The sequence below is a fragment of the Hyla sarda genome, chromosome 6 (genome assembly GCF_029499605.1).
Source record: "Hyla sarda isolate aHylSar1 chromosome 6, aHylSar1.hap1, whole genome shotgun sequence".
NCBI lineage: Eukaryota > Metazoa > Chordata > Amphibia > Anura > Hylidae > Hyla > Hyla sarda.
The window spans coordinates 156,444,459-156,466,566 of record NC_079194.1 but is presented as its reverse complement, the minus strand read 5'-3'; the positions used below and the strand labels follow the sequence as shown (position 1 = coordinate 156,466,566).

The following is a 22,108-nucleotide window of genomic DNA, read 5'->3' as shown; positions in this document are numbered from 1 at the left end:
TCTTCCTGGTGTAATGTCATCACGGTGCTATGTGCTCTGGGCCAATCAGAATTCTCCCTTCTGTTGTGCCCTCTCATGTTGTGTCACTGAAACTGTCAGATACAGAGAAACTGCAGATGCATCCCCTCCTCTCCCTTCTTCCCTGTCTACATGGCTCCTACTAACAGAAACTTGAGCGAATATTCTGAATATTTACAGATATCCTGCTGCTTGCAAGATTTTGTTCATTGACTGCAAAGGGGATAGATGCAGCATAGAAATCTATGACAAACATTGTGGGTATACATCTGCCATAAAGCCTTCATTCTCTTAAATGGTGTAAGATTTACCGCTCGTCTCTAAATAGCCTGCACCGCTTCTCTCCTCCACTTCATGATACCTTATTATCTATCTGATGTTTTCCTTCTATATAATGTTTTCCTTCTCTCTGGAAAACACTTATTTGCAATTCTGTTTTCTTTAAGATTAATGTTCCAGTTTCGTCGTCTTCCACGCAGTGACCATTAATCACGAGAAACATTTGTCTTCAGAAGGAGTACGCTTAATGGCGTCTGCTTTACCAATCGCCATTCCCTGCTTTTAATCTGCTTCAAATAAAGAGCCCAGGAAAACCTGGTGCCTGCAAATGAGTAGTGGATTCTTTCCCTGTGCCTGTTTGCCAAAGGAACACAATGAGGCACAGATATGAAAGCTGTCAGCTGTCAAGTACGGCAATTTAATGCAGATTCTGCTCTATACTCAGTACATCAGCAGCGCAGATCTATATCGTGTACTGTTTTATACATTTTGAGTATGTTCACACTGCATAATTTCCGCGGAATTCCGCAAGTGGAGATACGAGCAGTGAACATTAGCATCAGCGTGAATGGGTCTTCCACGAGACCCGTTCACACTGGGGAATTTCAGCAGTGGAAGTCCGAAAGCACTGCATAGCCGTCAATGGTGACTGCGCAGTGCCGCCCAGTCCTACAGCTGAATTATTTTCAGCGATGGCTGCCAGAAGGAATCTCCGCTCGCAGATTTCAGCAAGCGGAGATTCCGCAGTGTAAACATACCATAAAAAGTCTGCACTGATACAGTTAAATGTAACAGTCTGAAATGAAGACGTTTACATAGAATGCAATTGAAGCAACCCTCATCTATGAGAATATGTTTTGAATCACTGGATGTAACCATGAATTTTCCCAAGAATGTTGAATATACAGTCCATTAAAAAGTTGCAGAAATTTTTATTATACAAAATGATGCTTCATCTACATAAAAATTGTAAACCATTTTATTTAGACCCGGTATTGTATGCAGAGCGTGGATGTTTTTCATGATACTGATAATCTGCCGCATTAAAGAGTACCTGTAACCAAAATAAACTTTTAATATATTGTTCCTTATGTAATTATACAACACTTTGCTATTTACTTGCTGATAAATTTCTCAACTTTAATATGTTTTTAATGTGATTGAAAAAACAGCCACTAGGTGGCTCTGTTCTGTTCCCTGCACAAGTCAAACAGTTAGTTTGGTCTCCTCCCAGCCTGGCAGGAGACCAAACTCAGGAAGTGCATGCGGGGCATGGCGAGGCACAGCTCTCGCTGGCTTCAGTGACGTCACTCCTGCTGGGGGAACGCCCACTTTCTCCTGCTGGGATCTCACACAATGTGAGCAGGGGGAAAGGTATGATACATAGATTTTAAACATTTTTTTTTTTTAAGGGCAGGAGGAGTGTTAGGAGTAGCCAGGGAATAAAATCTGAGTTAGTTTAGAAAAAAATATGGTTTAATGACAGGTACTCTTTAAAGATTAGTTTTTAATATACAGTTTACAGAACATTTATATTCCGTGTCCAGGTGTATAAGATCATTATGAGAGTTACTTTTCCTTTTATCTCTAGATATTATCTTTGTGTATTAAGTTTGTGTATTATGTATGGCACCCACTTCTTTGATTTATGTTAATAGTTCTTTGTCCTATGGGTCTCCAAGCAGTGGTGTAGCTACAGAGGTCGCAGTTGCAACCGGGACACTTAGCTAGGGGGGCTACACTATACACTGCTGCATTGAGGGATCATAAAGATCCATCAATGCAGTACTATGGGTGGCCTGCAGTCCAGCTGTGAGACAAGGAGAAAAGCTGGAGGGTGAGGACTGTGAAGTGTGCGGCTCTTACATTCACATTGCCAGAAAAATAAGCCACAAAAAATGTTTCTTTCATCATGTAACTCAAGAATTTCTATTCAAGAATTGGGGAGAAAAAAATGCCAAACAACACCAATGAAGACACATTGTATTTTTTCTGGCATTATTTATCCCCCCCCCCCCCCCCCCCCCAAAAAAAAAAAAATATATATAAATATATATATATATATATATATATATATATATATATATATATATATATATATATAATATAATATATTATATATTTTTTCTTTCTCCTTGAGAAGTTAATAAATGTTAATCAATAAGTCATTTGTATCCAAAAAATATGTGTTCCGGATGGGGGCCCAAGCTGATGTTTTGCATCAGGGCCCTTGAGCCTCTAATACCCCTGTTTCCAGATGTGGTGAAACTGAAACTCCCAGCATGTAAAACACCACATGCTTGTATTATATCACTGCAGTCTACTCACTAGTGATCGATTAAAAGTTACTGTCCTCTAAACAATTCTTGTGATTAATAACAGGCATATCTTCATCTGGGGGTCCATGAGAAACTGGGGTTGTCAGGAAGGCCGGACAGACCCATCGGTTGCCTTGGAACATCAAAGGTCAGTGTGTGACGTCTCATGTTGTTTCGCTGTTAACGTGTGTCTGAGCTCTTTTGTGTCATTGAATAATTTTGGATTCTGTGTGGATGTCACGCTTTATGTGCACTCATGCTTTGTCACTGCATATTCCACAAAATCCTGTAACTGGTCACATATCAGCCAGAGCATAATCACTCACATCAGGCTACCGTGAATGATTCCACTCTGTCATGTCTATTAGGAATACTGCAGCCATTGTGCACCCACCGTATGCTCTGTGTCTGTATGGGAATCACTGATCACGCTTCTGTTCCTGCTGCAGATTTATCGCATCCTTGGGAAAACGGTTGTCTGTTATCCTATCGTGTTTGACCTGAGTGACTTCTACATGTCCCAGGACGTCATGCTGCTTATTGATGACATTCAGGTAAAACATGTGGGCATAAATCTTGCTCAATTTTGTTGTGTCACTTCGCATAATACAGTGGTCCCTCAACATACGATGGTAATCCGTTCCAAATGGACCATCGTTTGTTGAAACCATTGTATGTTGAGGGATCCGTGCAATGTAATGTATAGGACAGTGGTCTACAACCTGCGGACCTCCAGATGTTGCAAAACTACAACACCCAGCATGCCCGGACAGCCGTTGGCTGTCCGGGCATGCTGGGAGTTGTAGTTTTGCAACATCTGGAGGTCCGCAGGTTGAAGACCACTGGTATTGAAGGTTATACTCACGTGACCCCGCCGCTCCGGACAGTCACCACTGCCCTGGATTTCGCCTTCCATCGCTGTTGCCACGTCCCTGGGGTGTCCCCGCCACTCCGGCAAGGCCTCTGCTTCCCCGGCATACTTACTCTCCGTCGCCGCCATCACGTCGCAACGCACGCCGCTCCTATTGGATGACTGGACGGTGTGCGCAGCAACGTGATGGAGACGATGGAGAGGGCCGGCGATGCAGGGGATCCCGAGGAGGACGCTACGGAGCCCCGGGGACAGGTAAGTGATCGTCAGCGGACCACACGGGGCACCGTAAACGGCTACCCCGTGGCAGCTGAAGCAGTCAGCGCTGCCGGATAGCCATTTATGTGATGGCCCCGACATACAAAAGCATCGTATGTTGATGCTGCCTTCAACACGTGATGGCCTCTGAGAAATGATCATATGTCGTGGCCATCGTGGGTCGGGGGGGTCACTGTATCATAAATTCCAATAATCCACCATGCAAAACACGCTCCTGTAATGACTACCAAGTAGTGTGTTTTCACACTCAATCTTTAAGGTGTTCAAACCATGTGGACTTGTAATAGATTTCTAATAGACTTGTAACTAATCTTTGATTTCTAAGGCAGCAAGGAGTGCATTACCTGTACGACTTAGCTGAGACAGTCGCTTCTGGCCTTCACTGTTACATAGCGAGGCTTGTTCATTAATAAGGAGATAACTTACTTCATACTATCCTCTAAATATAATATATATTCCTCTAAGGTTATAATGCTTCACCAGCTGTGGATAATAATAAGCAAAATCTTTTTCTGGGAAAGCTGGGTTATCACTCATCGCTCCCAGGCTCCTGACAAACAGATCTGGATAAAAGCTACAGTGGCGGTTTCCCATTCCGCAACCTTAGACAAATTTATCATGAGGGAAAGCTGGATGATCACTTTACTCCTGTGAAGGCAATGTGACATTGTGGATGTAATGTCGTATAAAATTTGGAAGGTTGGATGGCAAACAATTTGCTTTAACAACAGCCATGTAGAAATAGATTATGCTCTAACACATAGCAATTAGGGTTAATGATGAACATAGTTATCGTGACATGTATGGCTGGTATCGTGATATTTTATGCTGACCTTAATTACTCCTGCGTTGCTCAGATATTGGTTTGGTATAAAAGCACTTGAGCTTTTCCATGTTTTCTACTTAATAATATATTTCTGCCAGCCTTAAAATCCTTGTCCTTTACCCACCAAATGAATTATGCACTTATTGCCTCCATTCCGTCTCCAACGCATAGAAACATTTTTAAGGAAATAGCAGAGTACTATTTCAATTAAGGAAGTTAATGAAGTAAATGGGTCTGCACTGCAAAAACTCAAGGCTGGAAATGTGTGGGATAAATGTCTAAAACTCATTTAACCCTCTCCATGCTGCTGGAGGGGGCACTTTCTAATTCCTGCTCCTGAGTCCTCAGCTCTTAAAATGTATAATGGTAAAGCATTGTCCTCAGACAGATATGAGCCTGTATTATCCTGTCGTATACTCTCAGAGTAGATTTATTAAGTATGGGACAGTTTATAACACAAGGCCTTGGATAAGGGGGAGTATCCATCTCCAAACATAAAAAAAAAAGTCTGCAAACCATGAAGTGATAAAAGTTGAGGCATTTGGGGAAGGAGTGCTGAGACCTGTCTTTATGTGGTTTTGGTGATGTTTTGATCTTGTCCTTTTTGCAGAATGCCCTGCAGTTCATCCGGCAGTACTGGAAGATGAAGGGGCGTCCTTTGTTCCTGGTGCTAATTCGTGAGGATAACATTCGGTATAGTAGGATCTCAAGATTTAGGATAATTAGATTTGAACATTGTATCCTTGATAACCACTGCCCCATGTTCCTTCTCTGATCCACAGCGGAAGCCGATTTAACCCTATCCTGGATATGCTCGCCTCCTTTAAAAATGGAAATGTGGCAGGGGTCAAAGTTCATGTGGACAGATTACAGGTAAGGGGGAAGTTCCTTTATTTCTTATTTGGGCCCTCTGGAGATAGGAATTGGGGTCTAAACAAAGGATCTTATGTAGCACCCTATCCTCTCCTATGTTTAAACTCTGTCCCTTAGTGTTGATCTTAGGGACTGCACTTATAGTAAAAGATGCATGCAGCTATAAGGACACATACCTTGCTAAGTCATCTTGTGTTATGTTGATAAAAAGTTTTACTCAGTAATATCTGGTACTGGAAAAACTGGGCATCAGCAAATATGGCCACCTTAACATCCCCACCTTCAGAGGCTGTAACTAAGCCTACACAGTGATAATGGCACTTCTGCTCAGATATGGACGAGAATTTATGTGACACCTACGTTCTCTAGAAACAGATATAACAAAAAGGCAGCTGTCTACTTATGTACTGCGACATCCAGTGATACCCTATAGATGCCTTAAAGGGGTATTCCAGGGAAAAACTTTTTTATATATCAACTGGCTCCAGAAAGTTAAACAGATTTGTAAATTACTTCTATTAAAAAATCTTAATCCTTTCAGTACTTATGAGCTTCTGAAGTTAAGGTTGTTCTTTTCTGTCTAAGTGCTCTCTGATGACACGTGTCTCGGGAACCGCCCAGTTTAGAAGCAAAGCCCCATAGCAAACCTCTTCTAAATTGGGCATTTCCCAAGACAAGTGTCATCAGAGAGCACTTAGACAGAAAAGAACAACCTTTACTTCGGAAGCTCATAAGTACTGAAAGGATTAAGATTTTTTTTTATAGAAGTAGTTTACAAATCTGTTTAACTTTCTGGAGCCAGTTGATATATAAAAAAAAGTTTTTTCTTGGAATACCCCTTTAAATGGGTACTCCGGTAGAAAAAAAAAAATTCAAATCAACTAGTGCCAGAAAGTTAAACAGATTTGTAAATTATTTCGATAAAAAAATCTTAATCCTTCCACTACTTATCAGCTGCTGTATGCTACAGAGGAACTTGAGTGCTCTCTGCTGACACCTCTGTCCATGTCAGGAACTGTCCGGAGCAGGAGAGGTTTGCTATGGAGATTTGCTCCTACTCTAGACAGTTCCTGACATGGACAGAGGTGTCAGCAGAGAGCACTGTGGTCAGACTGAAAGTTACAACTAAACTTCCTGTAGAGCATACAGCAGCTGATAAGTACTGCAAGGATTAAGATTTTTCAATAGAAGTAACTTGCAATTCTGGAACCAGTTGATTTGGAAAAAAAATTAAAAATTCTCACCGGAGTACCCCTTTAAGGAAATTGTAAGCTTAGTGGCAACCTCTATAGAGGCTTTTATAGTGGTCATATTAATTGTCACCAAAGTTTACCTGGAACAGATAAGAGCCCTGTTTTGCTATTCTTTTAAACGTCTGCTGCATTGGTGGCATGTCATGATTTCCTCTAAGTAGAAGTTTCATATTTGCTAAATTACATAAAGTGTTGAAGAAGCGATTACGGTAAATGCTTGTCCAGCAGGACTGAATTTTCCATGAAATGTTATTTATTAAACAAATGCAGTAGGTTCATTTGCAGTCCTTTTATAGATGCCCAGATAACACAATGAACTCCACTCTGCTACAGTTGTACGCCTAAGTCTGGTTACAGAGATGCACTTTGACGGAGCCGAATCCTCGAGGTCTGAATAATTGACAGGATTGTGTTTCCTTGGTTTTACAATCATTGCGCTTTTAGCTCTGTTTACTTATTTATAGAACCTGTGAATTGCTCCAAACCCTTCATCGTTACTTTAATCTCACATAAGTGACAAGTCATTGGCAACAATTCCCTCTGCGCCTTGCAGCTGCTTTCTGCCGTTTCATTGTGCAAAAAAAAAAAAAGTTTAATTTTGTAAAATTTGAATGTGTTTTATATGTTGATTTTTCTGTTGCAGAAGAAAGATAAAAAAAAAAAAAAATACCATATATGTTAAAGTGACCTCCCTAAAGGCAAAACAAAAAGACATAGGGGAGATTTTTCAAAGCCTGTCCAGAGGAAAAGTTGCTGAGTTGCCCATAGCAACCAATCAGATTTTTCAGAGGCCTTTTCAAAAATGAAAAAAGTGCTCGGATTGGTTGTTATGGGCAACTCAGCAAATTTTTCTCTAGATAGGATTTGATAAATCTCCCCTATAATTCTTCCTTTTCTCTCGGTTCTATTAACATCTCTTGGATTTACCAAGATTTGTGTCAAACCAAGTTACTGAATACATATGTTTAGTTTGGAAGTAGAGAGTGTATCATTGCTTAGGCAGGTTTGCCATTCAGTAACCAAGAATGCTGTAGTTGTAGCTGTACAGCTTTATAGGTTGTCATTCTGCTTTTCCAGAAGCAAAGATATGATTAAATAATCACAGAAAGTATCCTCCAATGATGAAGCAGTCTTACTGTGAAACGCGTTGCATCATGGGTGAATAAACTTTAGATCCCTGCATTTGGGTGTCCAGCGCCTTTGAATCCCGTCGACACTTTGGAGGATAATTTCTGGGTTTATATCGATTTGGACGTGGAACGGCTGCAGGCACCTGTTTTTATTGCTCCTATCCATTGTTACTCTTGGTGGAGTGTAACTTTGTGTGGTAAGCATCACTTTTACCACCCTAGCCCCATTTAACGGTATCACACTACAGAGCCCTGTCTGTTTCTTGTTTTAGTATTGTGGTGCCTTGGTGGGGTGTAGGGTAGTTGGGGTGTTGCTGTTCTAGATTATAAAGGGCGCTGTTAACCCTTGTCACTCGTGACGCCAGGGTGAGGGTTAAATACTGTAATTTTGCTAGGGCCTATCGCCACCCTTCCCAAGAGCGATAGGTTAGTGCGAAATAAACGGATTGTCCACAACCACTGTCAACTGAAAACTTGCAGGAACTTTTACTGAAGCTTTTCTGAAGCAGGCAATAGTAATAATAGTCCAGATAACAAAGTCTATTTACAGTTGAGCAGCGATTGACAGTTGGTTGAGATCAGATAAGCTCAGTTTAGCTTTAGGAAGATTCCATTGCATAGATCCGCTGGATTTAGGGGTGCGTTTAGGTCCGGTGATCTTGCAGAGAGTAGTGGGGAATTATATCTATATAACCGCTGTGGTATAGGCCAAGGCCGCAAGGCTTTGGCCTAGTAAACGTACTTGAAAGTTGCGGAGGTCCTACCTCATTCAGAGTCAGCAACCCAAGAGAGCGATCAATGGCCGCAGCTCCCTTATATGGGCAGGGGCTGGCCGTTTTGGATTGGTCCAAAACAACTGTCACTCACCGTTACATGGCATTATGGGAAACACGTGACCCAAGAACCACCTAAGGTCCTTCAACATACCATAGAGTTCTGAACCAAGTCACATGACCCGCAGGTCCTGCGACGCTAAACCAGTGAGTAACACAATATACATATTTACAATGATAATATTTATAAATATCAAGTTACCAAGGGGTGACTAGGGGCTAACTAGGGGAGCAGACCCCGACAGTCCTAGGGACTCTGACTTTGGGGACCCCCCTAACCAAGGCACCGTATGAAATACGGTGCCGGGACACCACAGTATGATTAAATAATGGCATCTACAACTATAATGCTGTCATTACACTTCATGTTTTTGTCAGAACAAAATCCAAAAAAACAAGAAAATCCCATACTTTCAGCATGGCTTTTTTGGGCCTAAAACACTGTGGCCAGGCAATGGCTGGGAGTCAATAGTAATATAAAAAGCCATATCCACAGTTTTTCAACATCGTGCATGCTGAGGTTATGGCATTTTCATAAAATGTTGGCATTTTTCTCCCATAGACTTCTATGGAAGGAAAACAGTAATGGGGGAGATATTCAAGTATAAAGTTCCGACCCCCTTTACAAAGGCTACATCCCCTTTTTTTAAAAAAATTGCAAAGCATGATGCAAACAAAGTAAAAATTGTGTAAACTATCTGAAAATGTGACGCTAATAATGCTAATAATCAGTTGCATAGGACTGTTTTATTTTGGCTCTACATTATTACTGTGCACATTAGAAACTGTTAAATAACCAATTAAGGCCTGCTCTATCTGATCGACATGTCAAAAGTTGTTTTTAATGACAGTAACTCTTTCACAGTTGGCCATACATTTTGCAGTACTTGTCATGAATCCCCAGCAGTTCACTGTAAAATAGTTTGCTTTTCTCGATCAATTAAAGGATTTCTTTCCTATCAGTTCTAACTCCCCTAAACCCCCCTCCCCCCACTCCTCACCCCACTTCAATTAATAGCAGAACTTAAAGAAAGTAGAGAGAACCATTAAAATAATTGAATATTTTTAAGATTCTCTTTAGTGGCATCTAATGCTGTGATTTACCTCCACAGGCTCTGAACTTGTACCAATTAATTTAGATGATGGGTTTTTACAGGAAAGGTTCCAAAAAAGCTTTATTTTTCCAGCACTAGTGGGAGTGGCTTGGAAAGGGGACAATGGGGGTGCAGGGTAGTAGTTTTACTGGGGCAGCAGTTTAGAGATGTTTGTCTTAGCTAACATTCCACCTCCATCCTACTTGTACCAAAACAAACTGTAAGGTAATACAACTAGGTGAGCTTTTTTGTACAGTGGTCTCTCAAGTTACAGTGTTCGTCTTGGAACCAATTGATATTGTAAGCTGAAACCATTATATCTTGAGACCGTTCTCTATGGAAAATTAGTAATTGCTTCTAAAGACCCCAAAATGTCATAAAAAATGAAGATTAAATAAAAATGAAGGCAAATATTTAATACAGCTAAAACAAGTGAGAAATCGATGTTAGAAGCTACAATTTTCTTATTTACATAGAGGGCAGGTGTTTCTTTAAGGTCCCTTACAGTACATACAGCGTACCAGAAAAACAAAATGGAGCTGCACTCACCGGGTTTCTATGGGATCACCTCATCCTGGCACAGGGTGGTATAGGATATGTAGTATGTTACTGTAGGGTAGAAAAATGCTATTAGGCAGCCAGTCAGTGCATGCACTTCAGCAATATAGGTGTTCAACAAATAATATACCTGCTCTGATTGGTCAGATCTTCCAGCCATTCATTCTTGATGTGGATACATATTGTCTCTGACATTGTATTGAGCATGGTTTTTAAGTCACGTTGGTCCTGAAAAGACTATTGTATTTTGAAAATATTGTAACCTGAGGAATCACTGTAATACATATTCTCTTGTTGCAGCCCAAGCTGCATAATTCTACTTGTTTCCTGCTCCCTTACAGACAACATGACCTTCCACTGTACTACATACAACTGATGGTCTAGTGTCTGTAAAGTATATAAGAAATACAGTGGAGAAATGTTCAGGGTATAATAGTGTTGGGCGGTATGACCAAAAATGTATATCACGGTATTTTTCAAATTTTTTGCGGTTTCACGGTATTTAACGGTGTATATATATATATTTTCACTCACCCCCCCCCCCTTCCCCCCCCCCCCCCACCTTGAATGAGTAATCAGCCTCAGGCGCTGGTTATGACCCGCCGGTGCTAGGATATAATGGAATGTCCACTAAGCCAGTAAGGATGTATCTGTTGAAATGTTACTTTACTTCTCACATGTGCTAGTAAACACCATTAAAAATAAGCTTCTATGTATCCATGTTGATGGATTCCAAATCGCAGTTAACAAAATGATGTTTGTAATAATAAACTATTTTAAGTTACTTAACTTTATCAATGAATTATAATGTATTATTTGCAGAAAAAAATATAAAATTTTTTGAACAATCGCCAGTTAGGGTTGGGCTGTGGGCCTGGTGCCGCTTGTTGCCTGATCTGGATTCTCCTGCTCATTGAATGTGTTACTTCCTACAGACTCTTATATCTGGAGCAATGGTCGAGCAACTGGACTTCCTGAGGATCAATGAGTCAGAAGTGTAAGTCCCTGTACATATATTTATGCTATGATCCTACCACTCTATAGGCAAATTCTTCTCAGCTGTACCAGGTGCATTGCCTAAAAAGCTTGTTAAAGCAATGCCGCACTTAGGTACAGCATAAAAAACACTCTGCCGTTGAATAAAATTCAATGGGACATACTATAGTTACTGATGATGATTCTAATGTGTTAACAGGACACCCATATTTAAAGAGTACCTGTCATCATCTAAACTTTCCCTGATCCCCCTCCCCATCTGTCCCTTACTCTAACTATGCCTATCCCTGTGTTTATTGAGGTTTAAAACGCTGTGGAAATACCTTTTTTTTATCCCTCTTCATTAGCTCAGGAGCACTGTCTTTCTGAGGGGTGGAAGGAGGCGGGTCCCGGCAGGTATGATGTTACATGAAGCCTGGCTCGGACTCTGCTTCTGCCAGTCTTCCTGTATGCTGCTCTCCCTCTGCAGCAGTGTTTCCCAACCAGGGCACCTCCAGCTGTTGCAAAACTACAACTCCCAGCATGCCCAGGCAGCCAACAGCTGTCCGGGCATGCTGGGAGTTGTAGTTTTGCAACAGCTGGAGGCACCCTGGTTGGGAAACACTGCTCTGCAGTGTGCATACAGACTAAGTACAGGGGAGGGACGGCAGCCTCTCTCTCTCTCCTGTGTCTCTCTGCACTAAAAAGTCAATGCTGAGAACCAGGGGCTGATGGAGCAATTACAGAGGCAGTGATTAAGATGAATGTCAGGGGGAGGGGGGCACAGAGCAGGGAGTGCAGTGAGATAGTACAATGTATAAGATAACATGTGGTGAGGGGCAGGGAGAACACAGAGCAGGGGGGAGGGGGAGGTGACTGGCTGTTATATGAGAGGCATGTGCAGGCTTGTAGCTCACAGTGCTGCTCCAGGCTGGGAGCGAGTCCTGAGCTGAGAGCACTGAACTTCCTGTGGAAGGACCAGAGCCCTTTCAGCATTAGTCCTAAGAGCTGTACACTTACTATGAAAAGCATAGGATGCTGCTTGCAGACCAGGCATAGAAGAGTGACCCCTAGTGGCCAAAAGTATAAAATGAAAAAACTGGTATAAATATTAATATTTTTTAATGAAGATATATTACAATATATCTTCATTAATGATTATGAACAACATATTAAAAGTTTTTGTTGATGACAGGTACTCTTTAAACTAGCAGCTTAGCTTCACCTTTATAGCTCTCTGTTACCAGCCAGGCTACATCCATGTTCTACATAACATTTTCAGTAAGTAACCCATGTACAGAAAAATAGAAGTAACCACATTTCTGCAAATGTGTATAGCATTTTTTTATGGCAGTATGCATCTTTTTTCTACAGGACATTTTTTCCTTTATTGAGGTCAGTTACAAGTGTAAACAATGCAGCAGGAGATAAGTGGCAACTGTAGTGCCACCTAGCTGCAAAAGATCCACATAGAGAAAAGTCCACCCCATCAGATTCTTGTACCATATCAGTGGTCGCTCACAGACAACCTAACTGCTGTAAATCATTTCTCAGGATCCCAGAGTTCCACAGCTTCGAGGAGCTTGAAGTCCCAAAACACTCAAAAGTCAACAGACAATCCAGCATCCCAGTTGCAGACCGAGAAAAGCAGCCTGAAATCAACATGGCAGAATGGAAACACCGCCCAACCTATGAAATCCTGCAGAAGCTGAATGTGAGTCCCTGAGTCACTTATCTCTGGTATTGCCTGTATGTATCATCCTTTAACACCGCCATCTCCTCCCCCCCCCCCCCCTCTTTCCTTAGGACTGTACCTGCCTTGCCTCTCAGGCTATTCTGCTCAGTATTTTATTGAAGAGAGAAGGGCCACATTTTATCACAAAGGAAGGTGAGTTACTGCTTAATAAAGTACAGTTTACATTCAGAATCAGAATTATAATCCCTCCCCCAATCTCTTAGAAAGCTGGGTGACTGTATGGCTGCAACTATGAGTTGCCATAAGGTTGTCACAGAGCTTTCATGGAATCTGGAAAGGTAGACCTACTGAGATTCCCCACTTTATTTTGCTGCAGAACTATCTATGTATTATTAGTCAATTCCATTGGAAGCTGTAATAACAGCCATGTTGATTATAACCCGGCTTTCCCAGAAACATATCAGAAAATTATCTAAGAAAATGATCCTGTCTCTTTAATGTGGACTTTCTCTCCTGGAGATTAAGAGTTAATGCAGCAATTACATGGATCAGGAAACACCTGCTCTCGTCTGGATTTATTTTTTATTTATTTTTTTCATTTTGCATTTTCGGCTTCAGAGCAATTACATGCTGAAACTGAAATTCCTGTGCGCACAATTAATGGTAAGGAGTCTGAGCAGCTAATTAAGAGGTGGATTCTGAGAGTTGTCTTCTCACCCCGCCAATTCCTCTTCAGGGACGACCAGAAATGGGAAATGATATGTTCAGAATGAGAAAAACTTATCCTTAATCGAGCCTGGAGGCTCTGGGCCATTGTTCTGAAAGCTTTACACCCTTACCCCTTGCAAATATACCCCTTGACCCTAATGGAGATAACACTTCCAGAAATTGACGGAATTTAATACCCATCCTTCAGTATGTCTTGGCCAGGATAGTCCTACGTTTAGAGAAAAGTTCTACAACCTTCTAATTTACTTTGTATTTCGATTCCTTACTAAGTTCATGATCTCTAATACCCTTAAAACCCTCCTGACCTAATATACTCACAGCTGAGGGTTTGCTATTCAGTGATCCCTCAACTTACAATGGCCTCAACATACAATAGTTTCAACATACAATGGTCTATACTGGACCATTGTAAGTTGAAACCAGACTCAACATACAATGCTACAGACATTCCAGATCTGTGAAACGAGTCAATGGCTGGAAAAAACGAACAATCAGAATGGGCATTCCACTGGTAAAAACCCCTGTATTACTGAAGTGCATGCACTGACTGGTGTCTGGTAGCGCCCCCTACAGTACAGGGAGGTATTACATGTTCTGTACTCTTTACCTGTCCCAGGGTTACCTGCTTCTTTGGCCACCAGGTGAGGGCGACTCCATGTTACTTTACTGGGACACTGTGTGTACTGTACAGGACCCCCCGAAGAAGCTCCTGTCCTCTACATAGACCAGTGATTTCCCAAGCAGGGTACCCCCAGCTGTTGCAAAACTACAACTCCCAGCATGCCCGGACAGCCAAAGGCTGTCCAGGCATGCTGGGAGTTGTCGTTTTGCAACAGCTGGAGGCTCCCTGCTTGGGAAACACTGACATAGACAGTGATTTACAGCTCCCAGCAGATCTTTATTACTTTTTATATGTAAGGACTTGCTTTATCTATATTAGTTATCTACTTATTTTTCTTTAAAGGGGTATTCCAGGAGAAAACTTTTTTATATATATCAACTGGTTCCAGAAAGTTAAACAGATTTGTAAATTACTTCTATTAAAAAATCTTAATCCTTTCAGTACTTATGAGCTTCTGAAGTTAAGGTTGTTCTTTTCTGTCTAAGTAATCTCTGATGACACCTGTCTCGGGAAACGCCCAGTTTAGAAGCAAATTCCCATAGCAAACCTCTTCTAAACTGGGCGTTTCCCGAGACAGGTGTCATCAGAGAGGACTTAGACAGAAAAGAAGAACCTAAACTTCAGAAGCTCATAAGTACTGAAAGGATTAAGATTTTTTTAATAGAAGTAATTTACAAATCTGTTTAACTTTCTGGAGCCAGTTGATATATAAAAAAAAGTTTTTTCCTGGATAACCCCTTTAATTCTCACTTTTTCCTATATTTGGTTGACATTTTTGTGCCTTTAGAACCAATTACCAGTTTTCCATAGATGTAAGGAACAGGAAAGCAGCACTCCAGAGGAAAAAAGGTGCACGGGTGCCTACTGTGTCAGGTCCAGGTTAGGGTCCCCTCCAAGACACAAAGCAAAAATAAACAGTGGCACACCAAATGAAAAAAAGGTGATTTATTTCAAAAAAACGTGTTAGGCAACGTTTCAGCTGGCTCACCCAGCCATTTTCAAGCAATAAATGACTCTCAGTGTAAGGTATATATAGGGTATACAATCATTAAGATCCAATACATTAATTAGTGTACAAAAGTGTATAAAGTACATAAATAACAATAAATATAACAATAGTGGAGTGTTTAAGACGCATATATACATGGGATACACAATCACAAGAGCCGATCCTGTTCCCAAACATATCAGCGTTAACAGTATACAGTGTAAAATATTAATTACATAATAGTAGTGCACAGGTGAAGATTAAATTCATGATTAACTGGGCGGAGAGATGAGTCCACTCACCAGGAATGTACACAAGAAGCGCCACGAGGACGCCGTGGGAAACAGCACACGCCGCTAAGCCGGAGCCGGAAGCTGCGGCTCTATCAGGGGATCACATGACCTTGCGAGTAGAGCGATGTAGCGCATGCGCCCTACATGAACATACACATCGTCGGCCATCTTTGTTGTGGGCACACCCATCCACATCGTTACAGAGAGCACAGCAATCTTCAGTGCGCGATCGAGCGCAAGGTGTAGCCAGGCAATAGGCGGATTCCCATCTCAGTCTGGCAAACCTATACCTCCTACTGTCCTGAGCACCAGTTGCCCTGATGTCACCGGGTTTCGGGGGCGCTGTTGGCACAATGTGAAGAAGTGCATCCTCTTTCCTTAGATGTAATTCGGGTGGCTGTCATACATATTGATGGCTTCATGATGTAATGCACCTTTGGAATACAAATTCTATTGTGAAGGCGTGTACTGTTCTAAATAAAAAATACTAAATAAAGTGTAGAATTCTTGAGTGAATGAATCCCATCTTCAGTGTCCAGTAATCTAAAAATCTAAAAATTCTATAAGTATATTGTCAAGAAATACAGAGGGTTAGCAAGCAGGATTACAGTTTTCCATAGAGTTATGGTTTCAACATACAATGGTCGTCCTGGAACCAATTAATAATGTACCTTGAGGGACCACTGTAGTTGTGTTTAACTCACATAAGACTGTCTAGACCTGACACAACAGCAGCACAAATCTTCCTCCAGTCCTAATAATATGTAACAATGTATCAGTGAAGGCATAAACTGGATACAATTATAGCAAATTCTTGGCATTGAATATTAGACGAGATTATTAGAAGTTTGTGTTCACTCACAGCAAGCAGACATCTTGAACAATAATACACAAACTCTTTGCAGAACTTTTCATTCTACAGTGGCTAAGCATTGTTTACACACAATGGGACCAGATCCATTGTGCACCCCAGGAGATGAGCGTAGGCTACCTAGTAAAATCAATGCCCCCCTATTGTTTGATGATCTGCATCGCTCAGCTGGTAATATGGAGCAGAACAATTTTAGTCTCATGCTCTTTGAACTGTAATGTGTAAACAGTGTACAATAAATATTCCGGCAGAGTGTAATGCTTACCCCAAAGGCTTCTGGTAATTAAACATTCTGCGTGTGTTTGAACTCTATTAGACGCAGCATGTTACAATGTTATTAGCCGCCTCCATGCTCATTCTCATCACACCTGCTGAAATGAAGACAACTGTCTGTAAAAGGTGTTTTTTCTCTTTTTTTCCTTGACAGGTACAGTGTCTGACTTCATGGAGAGAATCTATAGGAAAGCAGGTAGCAATAAGCTCTGGTAAGTCCTTTTGTGATGAAGAACATTTATAACAGAATTACATTAGAAAATGGTGTATTCTGTAAGTGCTATTACAATGTCACCATTTAAAGACTACCATAGAAATCTACTGTACACATGTGGAGTAAATTTGTATTTCAGTCACATCCAGAGCTGCAGTCAAAGTTCAGCTATTTGCTAAAGGCAACTCAGTCAGGCGTATGATCTAAGCACTTGTGAGTGTCCTCAGAGCTTCCAAAATACAGCAGAATAATTATACCCCCCCATCATTTACTAAACTATAATCCTGCTATGAATCATCCTAACACCAGTGACTTCATGACCCTATAGGCCCTGCATGGTGCATTACATTGTAACTATCCTATAATATGACAACTATCACCAGCTTCCCTCTGAAAACAGGTGTAAGAGGACAATGCCTTATTGGATTTTATGACTAGAAACTTATAGAAAGGTCAACCAATTGGGGTTCTCAGCGTTTGACCTTACATTGTTTTACAACTGACTGCGTAAGAGAAAATCCAGCTATGGATGACGTGCTGCTAAGGGGAATTTTCACTGATTTACTCAACTAGTAAAAAGAATGTTGCTCTGCAGGATTTTGGAAGACATGTTTTAGCAGCAGTGATCTCTTTTATGTATATTTAAATAGCTTTAAAGGTGTCTTAGTGCTGAATGTTACATTTGTAGGGGGTGCTGTCCTTTGTACTTATTGATAGTTTGCAGGCAGCACTATCTGTAATGCTGAATGGTTTAGAGGGGGCACTGTCCATGGTTTTGAATGTTATGGTTCCTAGGTGGCACTGTTTTGGTGTTTAGATGGCTTGTAGGCACTATTGTCTTTGGTGCTGAATGGTTTGTAGGTGGCACTGTACATAGTTCTGAATGGTTTACCGGCAGCACTGTCTCTGTGCTGCTGAATGGTTTGTAGGGGCCACTGTCCTTGGTGCTGAATAGTATGATTAATAGGTACCACTATTTTAGTGGTTATTGATGGCTTGTAGGAAGCACTGTCCTTGGTGCTGAATAGTATGATTAATAGGTACCACTATTTTAGTGGTTATTGATGGCTTGTAGGAAGCACTGTCCATGGTGCTGAATAGTATGATTAATAGGTACCACTATTTTAGTGGTTATTGATGGCTTGTAGGAAGCACTGTCCATGGTGCTGAATAGTATGGTTAATAGGTACCACTATTTTAGTGGTTATTGATGGCTTGTAGGAAGCACTGTCCATGGTGCTGAATAGTATGGTTAATAGGTACCACTATTTTAGTGGTTATTGATGGCGTGTAGGAAGCACTGTCCATGGTGCTGAATAGTATGGTTGATAGGTACCACTATTTTAGTGGTTATTGATGGCTTGTAGGAAGCACTGTCCTTGGTGCTGCATGGTATGATTCATTAGTGGTGCTGTTCTTGGTGCTTCTGGTGGGGGTGGACGGGACTGATATGTGCTGAATGGTATATTCAAAGTGAGGCTCATCTGGGTGCTGAATGGTACATCTATAGTTGGGGATGCTTTTAAGAAGATTGCTTGCTGTCAGTGAGTAAAGACATTCTTGTTTACATTCAGGGACTGTTTATTTCCAACTGGCAAAGCTACAGGGCTTCCTATGTATATCTATACTCTTTCATACACCAGTGTGAGCTTCTACCTCTAGATTTAAACAAAATATACCTAAGTACGCTAAGTAACAGCAAGCAGAAATTTTGGTTAAGAATTAAACACAGTCCATTGAAAAGCAAAATAACTTTCCAATATACTGCAAATGTAGTTTAGTAAAAGGAACTATGGGATGCTACACTATTGTGGTAAATTAGAATATGTGAGGTCCACTAGATGCCATCAGGTTTGTGACTGCAGCTTTAGCTGTGACTGGAGTGGAAGTGATAATTAAAGCAAAGTGTTCACAAGCTTAATCCACATTATAGATTATATACAGACATTAACTGTAAAATTATGGTTTAAGATGGGACAGCGTTTTGGCTGCAGGAGCGGTCCTTCAGTTTAACATAACATATATTTTCCTTTATTGCAATCAGCTTTTATACATGGTCTGAAAGTTCTCCTGCTTATGGAGACACAAGGAAAGTGAGAAAGAAAAGGTTTCATAAAAAGGAACTGTATAACTCCACCTCACCATGACTGATATTTATTGTCACACACAGGTTTTTGGTCCGTTACACTGCTGCCTTCATGCAGATGATAGCCTCATCTTTAGCGCCACATATCACCACGCTTCTGGTACATGGGAAGCAGGTAAAAAGCCGCTTATATTGTCGGCTTTTTCTAGAGCAGCTATTGATTACTTTGTGCTTGGCACAGCCAAGAAAAAAATTTGCACGTGTTTGGATTAACTGACATGAACTAACCATTAACATCTGAAAATATAACCTAAAAGTAGAAGCAACTATGGCTTTTGTGAAAGTATGGTTCTTTCTCATCTTAACATTGAGCATTTGAGTAAAAATAATGCAGGACATTTACCTTCAATCCCGTGTAAATACTCCAGTAGCTTATCCTCATAGCAGCACTGGTTGTACAAAATGTAAAATTTGGCTCTGCTAGATCAGTATACCTATTTTACACTACAGCATGCCCATATCATAAGGCAGAGTTACATTGAATATTAGTGGTTATCTTTATTGGTTATTTTTAAATGAGCAATAAACAAGTATCTTGCAGTTATACATTTCAGCTTGAGTTGTCCTAGATGACACGCTCAGCTCTGCTGCATCTGGAGATGAGACTATAGCACACACAAGCCAATAAGCTTTGCATTGTGATTTCATCAATGTGCAGTCAGTTTGCTGCTTCCCAGCCCTCCAGACTAAACCATCACTGTACTAATGGTTAAAGATTAATGGTGCTGCAGCTGGAAACGTGTTTTTTTTTTATGTGGCAGTGGTCCATTAACCAGCAGCAGCATGGACTGGACTTAAAAGCTTCATTATTAGTAGTTAGCAGCTCCCTGACACATATATTATACATAGTGACTATGGCTAACTCCATGACATTTATTATCCTCATTACATGGCATTCTGCAGTGTAATTCCCAGGGCAAATTAAGCATAAAATAACCACAACAGTCCCCCTAAGTGTCAGCACCTAAGAGGACACCAACTTGATCATTCTAGAGTTCCTGCACATGGCTGGGATTTGTCAGGATGACTGGTAAATAGCTGAGTTATAGGACACTGGATAATGTGGAAACATGGAGATGCTTCTCTACTGCCCCAGATTATATATAAACATTGACAAGTGATAATACTCTAAGCAATCAAAGAAAGAGTCATACACAAATATAAGGCGCACTGTGTGCTTTAGATTGGAGTATGACTTGTTCTTTGGTTGCTAGGCTTAGTTTTTTATTACACCAGGCAGCTCCCAATGTTGTAGCTGAGCCCACCACTATCGCTTGTTTCAAGTGATAAGAACCTTGGTTTAATTGTATTAAATGGAACCTGTCACCATTTACACCACAAGTTATCAGTAGTTCCACATGGCTTTTCCCCATCCCTCCAGCCTTGACTAACAGCTCTCCCTCTATACCAGAGTTCTTTCCAAAAATATAGATCGCACATACCAAAACATCATATAAAACATAATTTTATTAATTAAATATAAATAAAAACATATACAAGAGACATACAAATCATAAGGGTAATAGCAAGTATAAAGTAAAGTAAATATAGAAGGGTCTTACGGTATATGTTCCATAAATATAAGTGCAATCCCTGTAACTAGTAAATGCATGTGGAGTTCCAGCAACACCAAGGGGGAAAAAAATCTAACTCAGTAGTAACTCCAAGGAAGAAAATGTAATTGCACATAGTTCAAGGCAGAAAACAGACAGTACTTTTAATAATCAACAAAAATTGAATACAATACAGACCACACTACAGGGAGATCGGAGGGTCTCAGTAGCGGGCCCTTAACCCCCCCCCCCCCCCACGCAATCAGACACCTTATCACCTATCCTTTGGATAGGGGATAAAATATTTTTGCCCGGGATACCCCTTTAAGAGGAGATGTACATGGACACGAACACTTACCCTCCCGATATGTGTGGCGTATTCTGGTCTTTGGTCTGCTTTACAGAGACCAGAATAAGCCACATATACCGGGAGAGTAAGTGTTCGGGCATTATATGGATCCAAGGGAGGCGCTATTATGCGAAGAAATGCTCTTCCCTTTTACACAGGTTTGACCAAAATAAACCGATTTACCTGATTGTCTCTGTGGGAACTGTATATGTGACATCCAAATACAGAGGAGAGGTCCAGCGCTTGCTCAGATGCAAATAAATGTGTCTATTGACCTAACAGGATATGACAGATACACAAATGTGATGAGTTTCGGTCGCGTGCTGCTACCTTAGTTATACAACTATTGTGACATACATACAGATCTCTTAAATAGGGGAGAGATATATTCTATTTTATTAAAAAGAAAACATTTTCTGGGAACATCACTAATAATTATAACACTATTTTATGGACAGACATATTTAGATTGTACTGAACACAATAGTATGTATAGGGAGGATATGTAATGGTTTTATATATTTCTGCTTGCCATGGTTTTATTGCACATAGATGTTAAGTCCTTATCATTTTTTTAAACCATGTACAGGAGTTAAGAGGGGGGTTAATAAAGGGGGCCCAGGTGTTTTTCATTTACCTGAGTCCAACTCCTCCTATCTCCCTCATTTAAGAGATCTGTATGTTCACAATAGTTGTATGACTAAGGTCGCAGCACGCAACTGAAGCACGTCACATTTGTGCATCTCTCATGTCCTGTTGAGTCAATAAAGACATTTATTTGCATCTGAGCAAGTGCTGGACCGTATGGGACAATGGTCCATCCGGGTCCATGTTGCTGAAAGGCTACAGGGGTGAGCTGATTATCTTTCTATACCTGTATATATGTAACATATACAATTGCAGCATCTTCACCAAAGATCTGTTTTTCTTCTAAACCTTTGCTAGTTTTCTGATCTTCCATGTGCTAGTCAGTGTATAGGGATGAGAGTGCAGCAGCTTATCAACTTCCCCTCCCCAAATAGAGTTGTGCCTATCTCCCTTCACAACCGACCAAAGTGAGTACACAC

At 40.8% G+C, this 22,108-nt stretch overlaps 1 protein-coding gene across 3 annotated transcripts in view; it reads left to right on the top strand.

The window, feature by feature from the left end:
• Positions 1 to 22,108, top strand: part of PHKB (phosphorylase kinase regulatory subunit beta) — a 297,465-nt gene that overhangs the window by 256,054 nt on the left and 19,303 nt on the right. For all 3 annotated transcript variants that reach the window (XM_056525638.1, XM_056525640.1, XM_056525639.1), the window contains 8 exons: positions 2,680 to 2,763; positions 3,065 to 3,169; positions 5,202 to 5,284; positions 5,374 to 5,464; positions 11,268 to 11,329; positions 12,862 to 13,021; positions 13,114 to 13,195; positions 16,934 to 16,991. In XM_056525638.1, the coding sequence (XP_056381613.1) occupies positions 2,680 to 2,763; positions 3,065 to 3,169; positions 5,202 to 5,284; positions 5,374 to 5,464; positions 11,268 to 11,329; positions 12,862 to 13,021; positions 13,114 to 13,195; positions 16,934 to 16,991 (725 nt within the window). The remainder of the gene's footprint in view (positions 1 to 2,679; positions 2,764 to 3,064; positions 3,170 to 5,201; positions 5,285 to 5,373; positions 5,465 to 11,267; positions 11,330 to 12,861; positions 13,022 to 13,113; positions 13,196 to 16,933; positions 16,992 to 22,108) is intronic.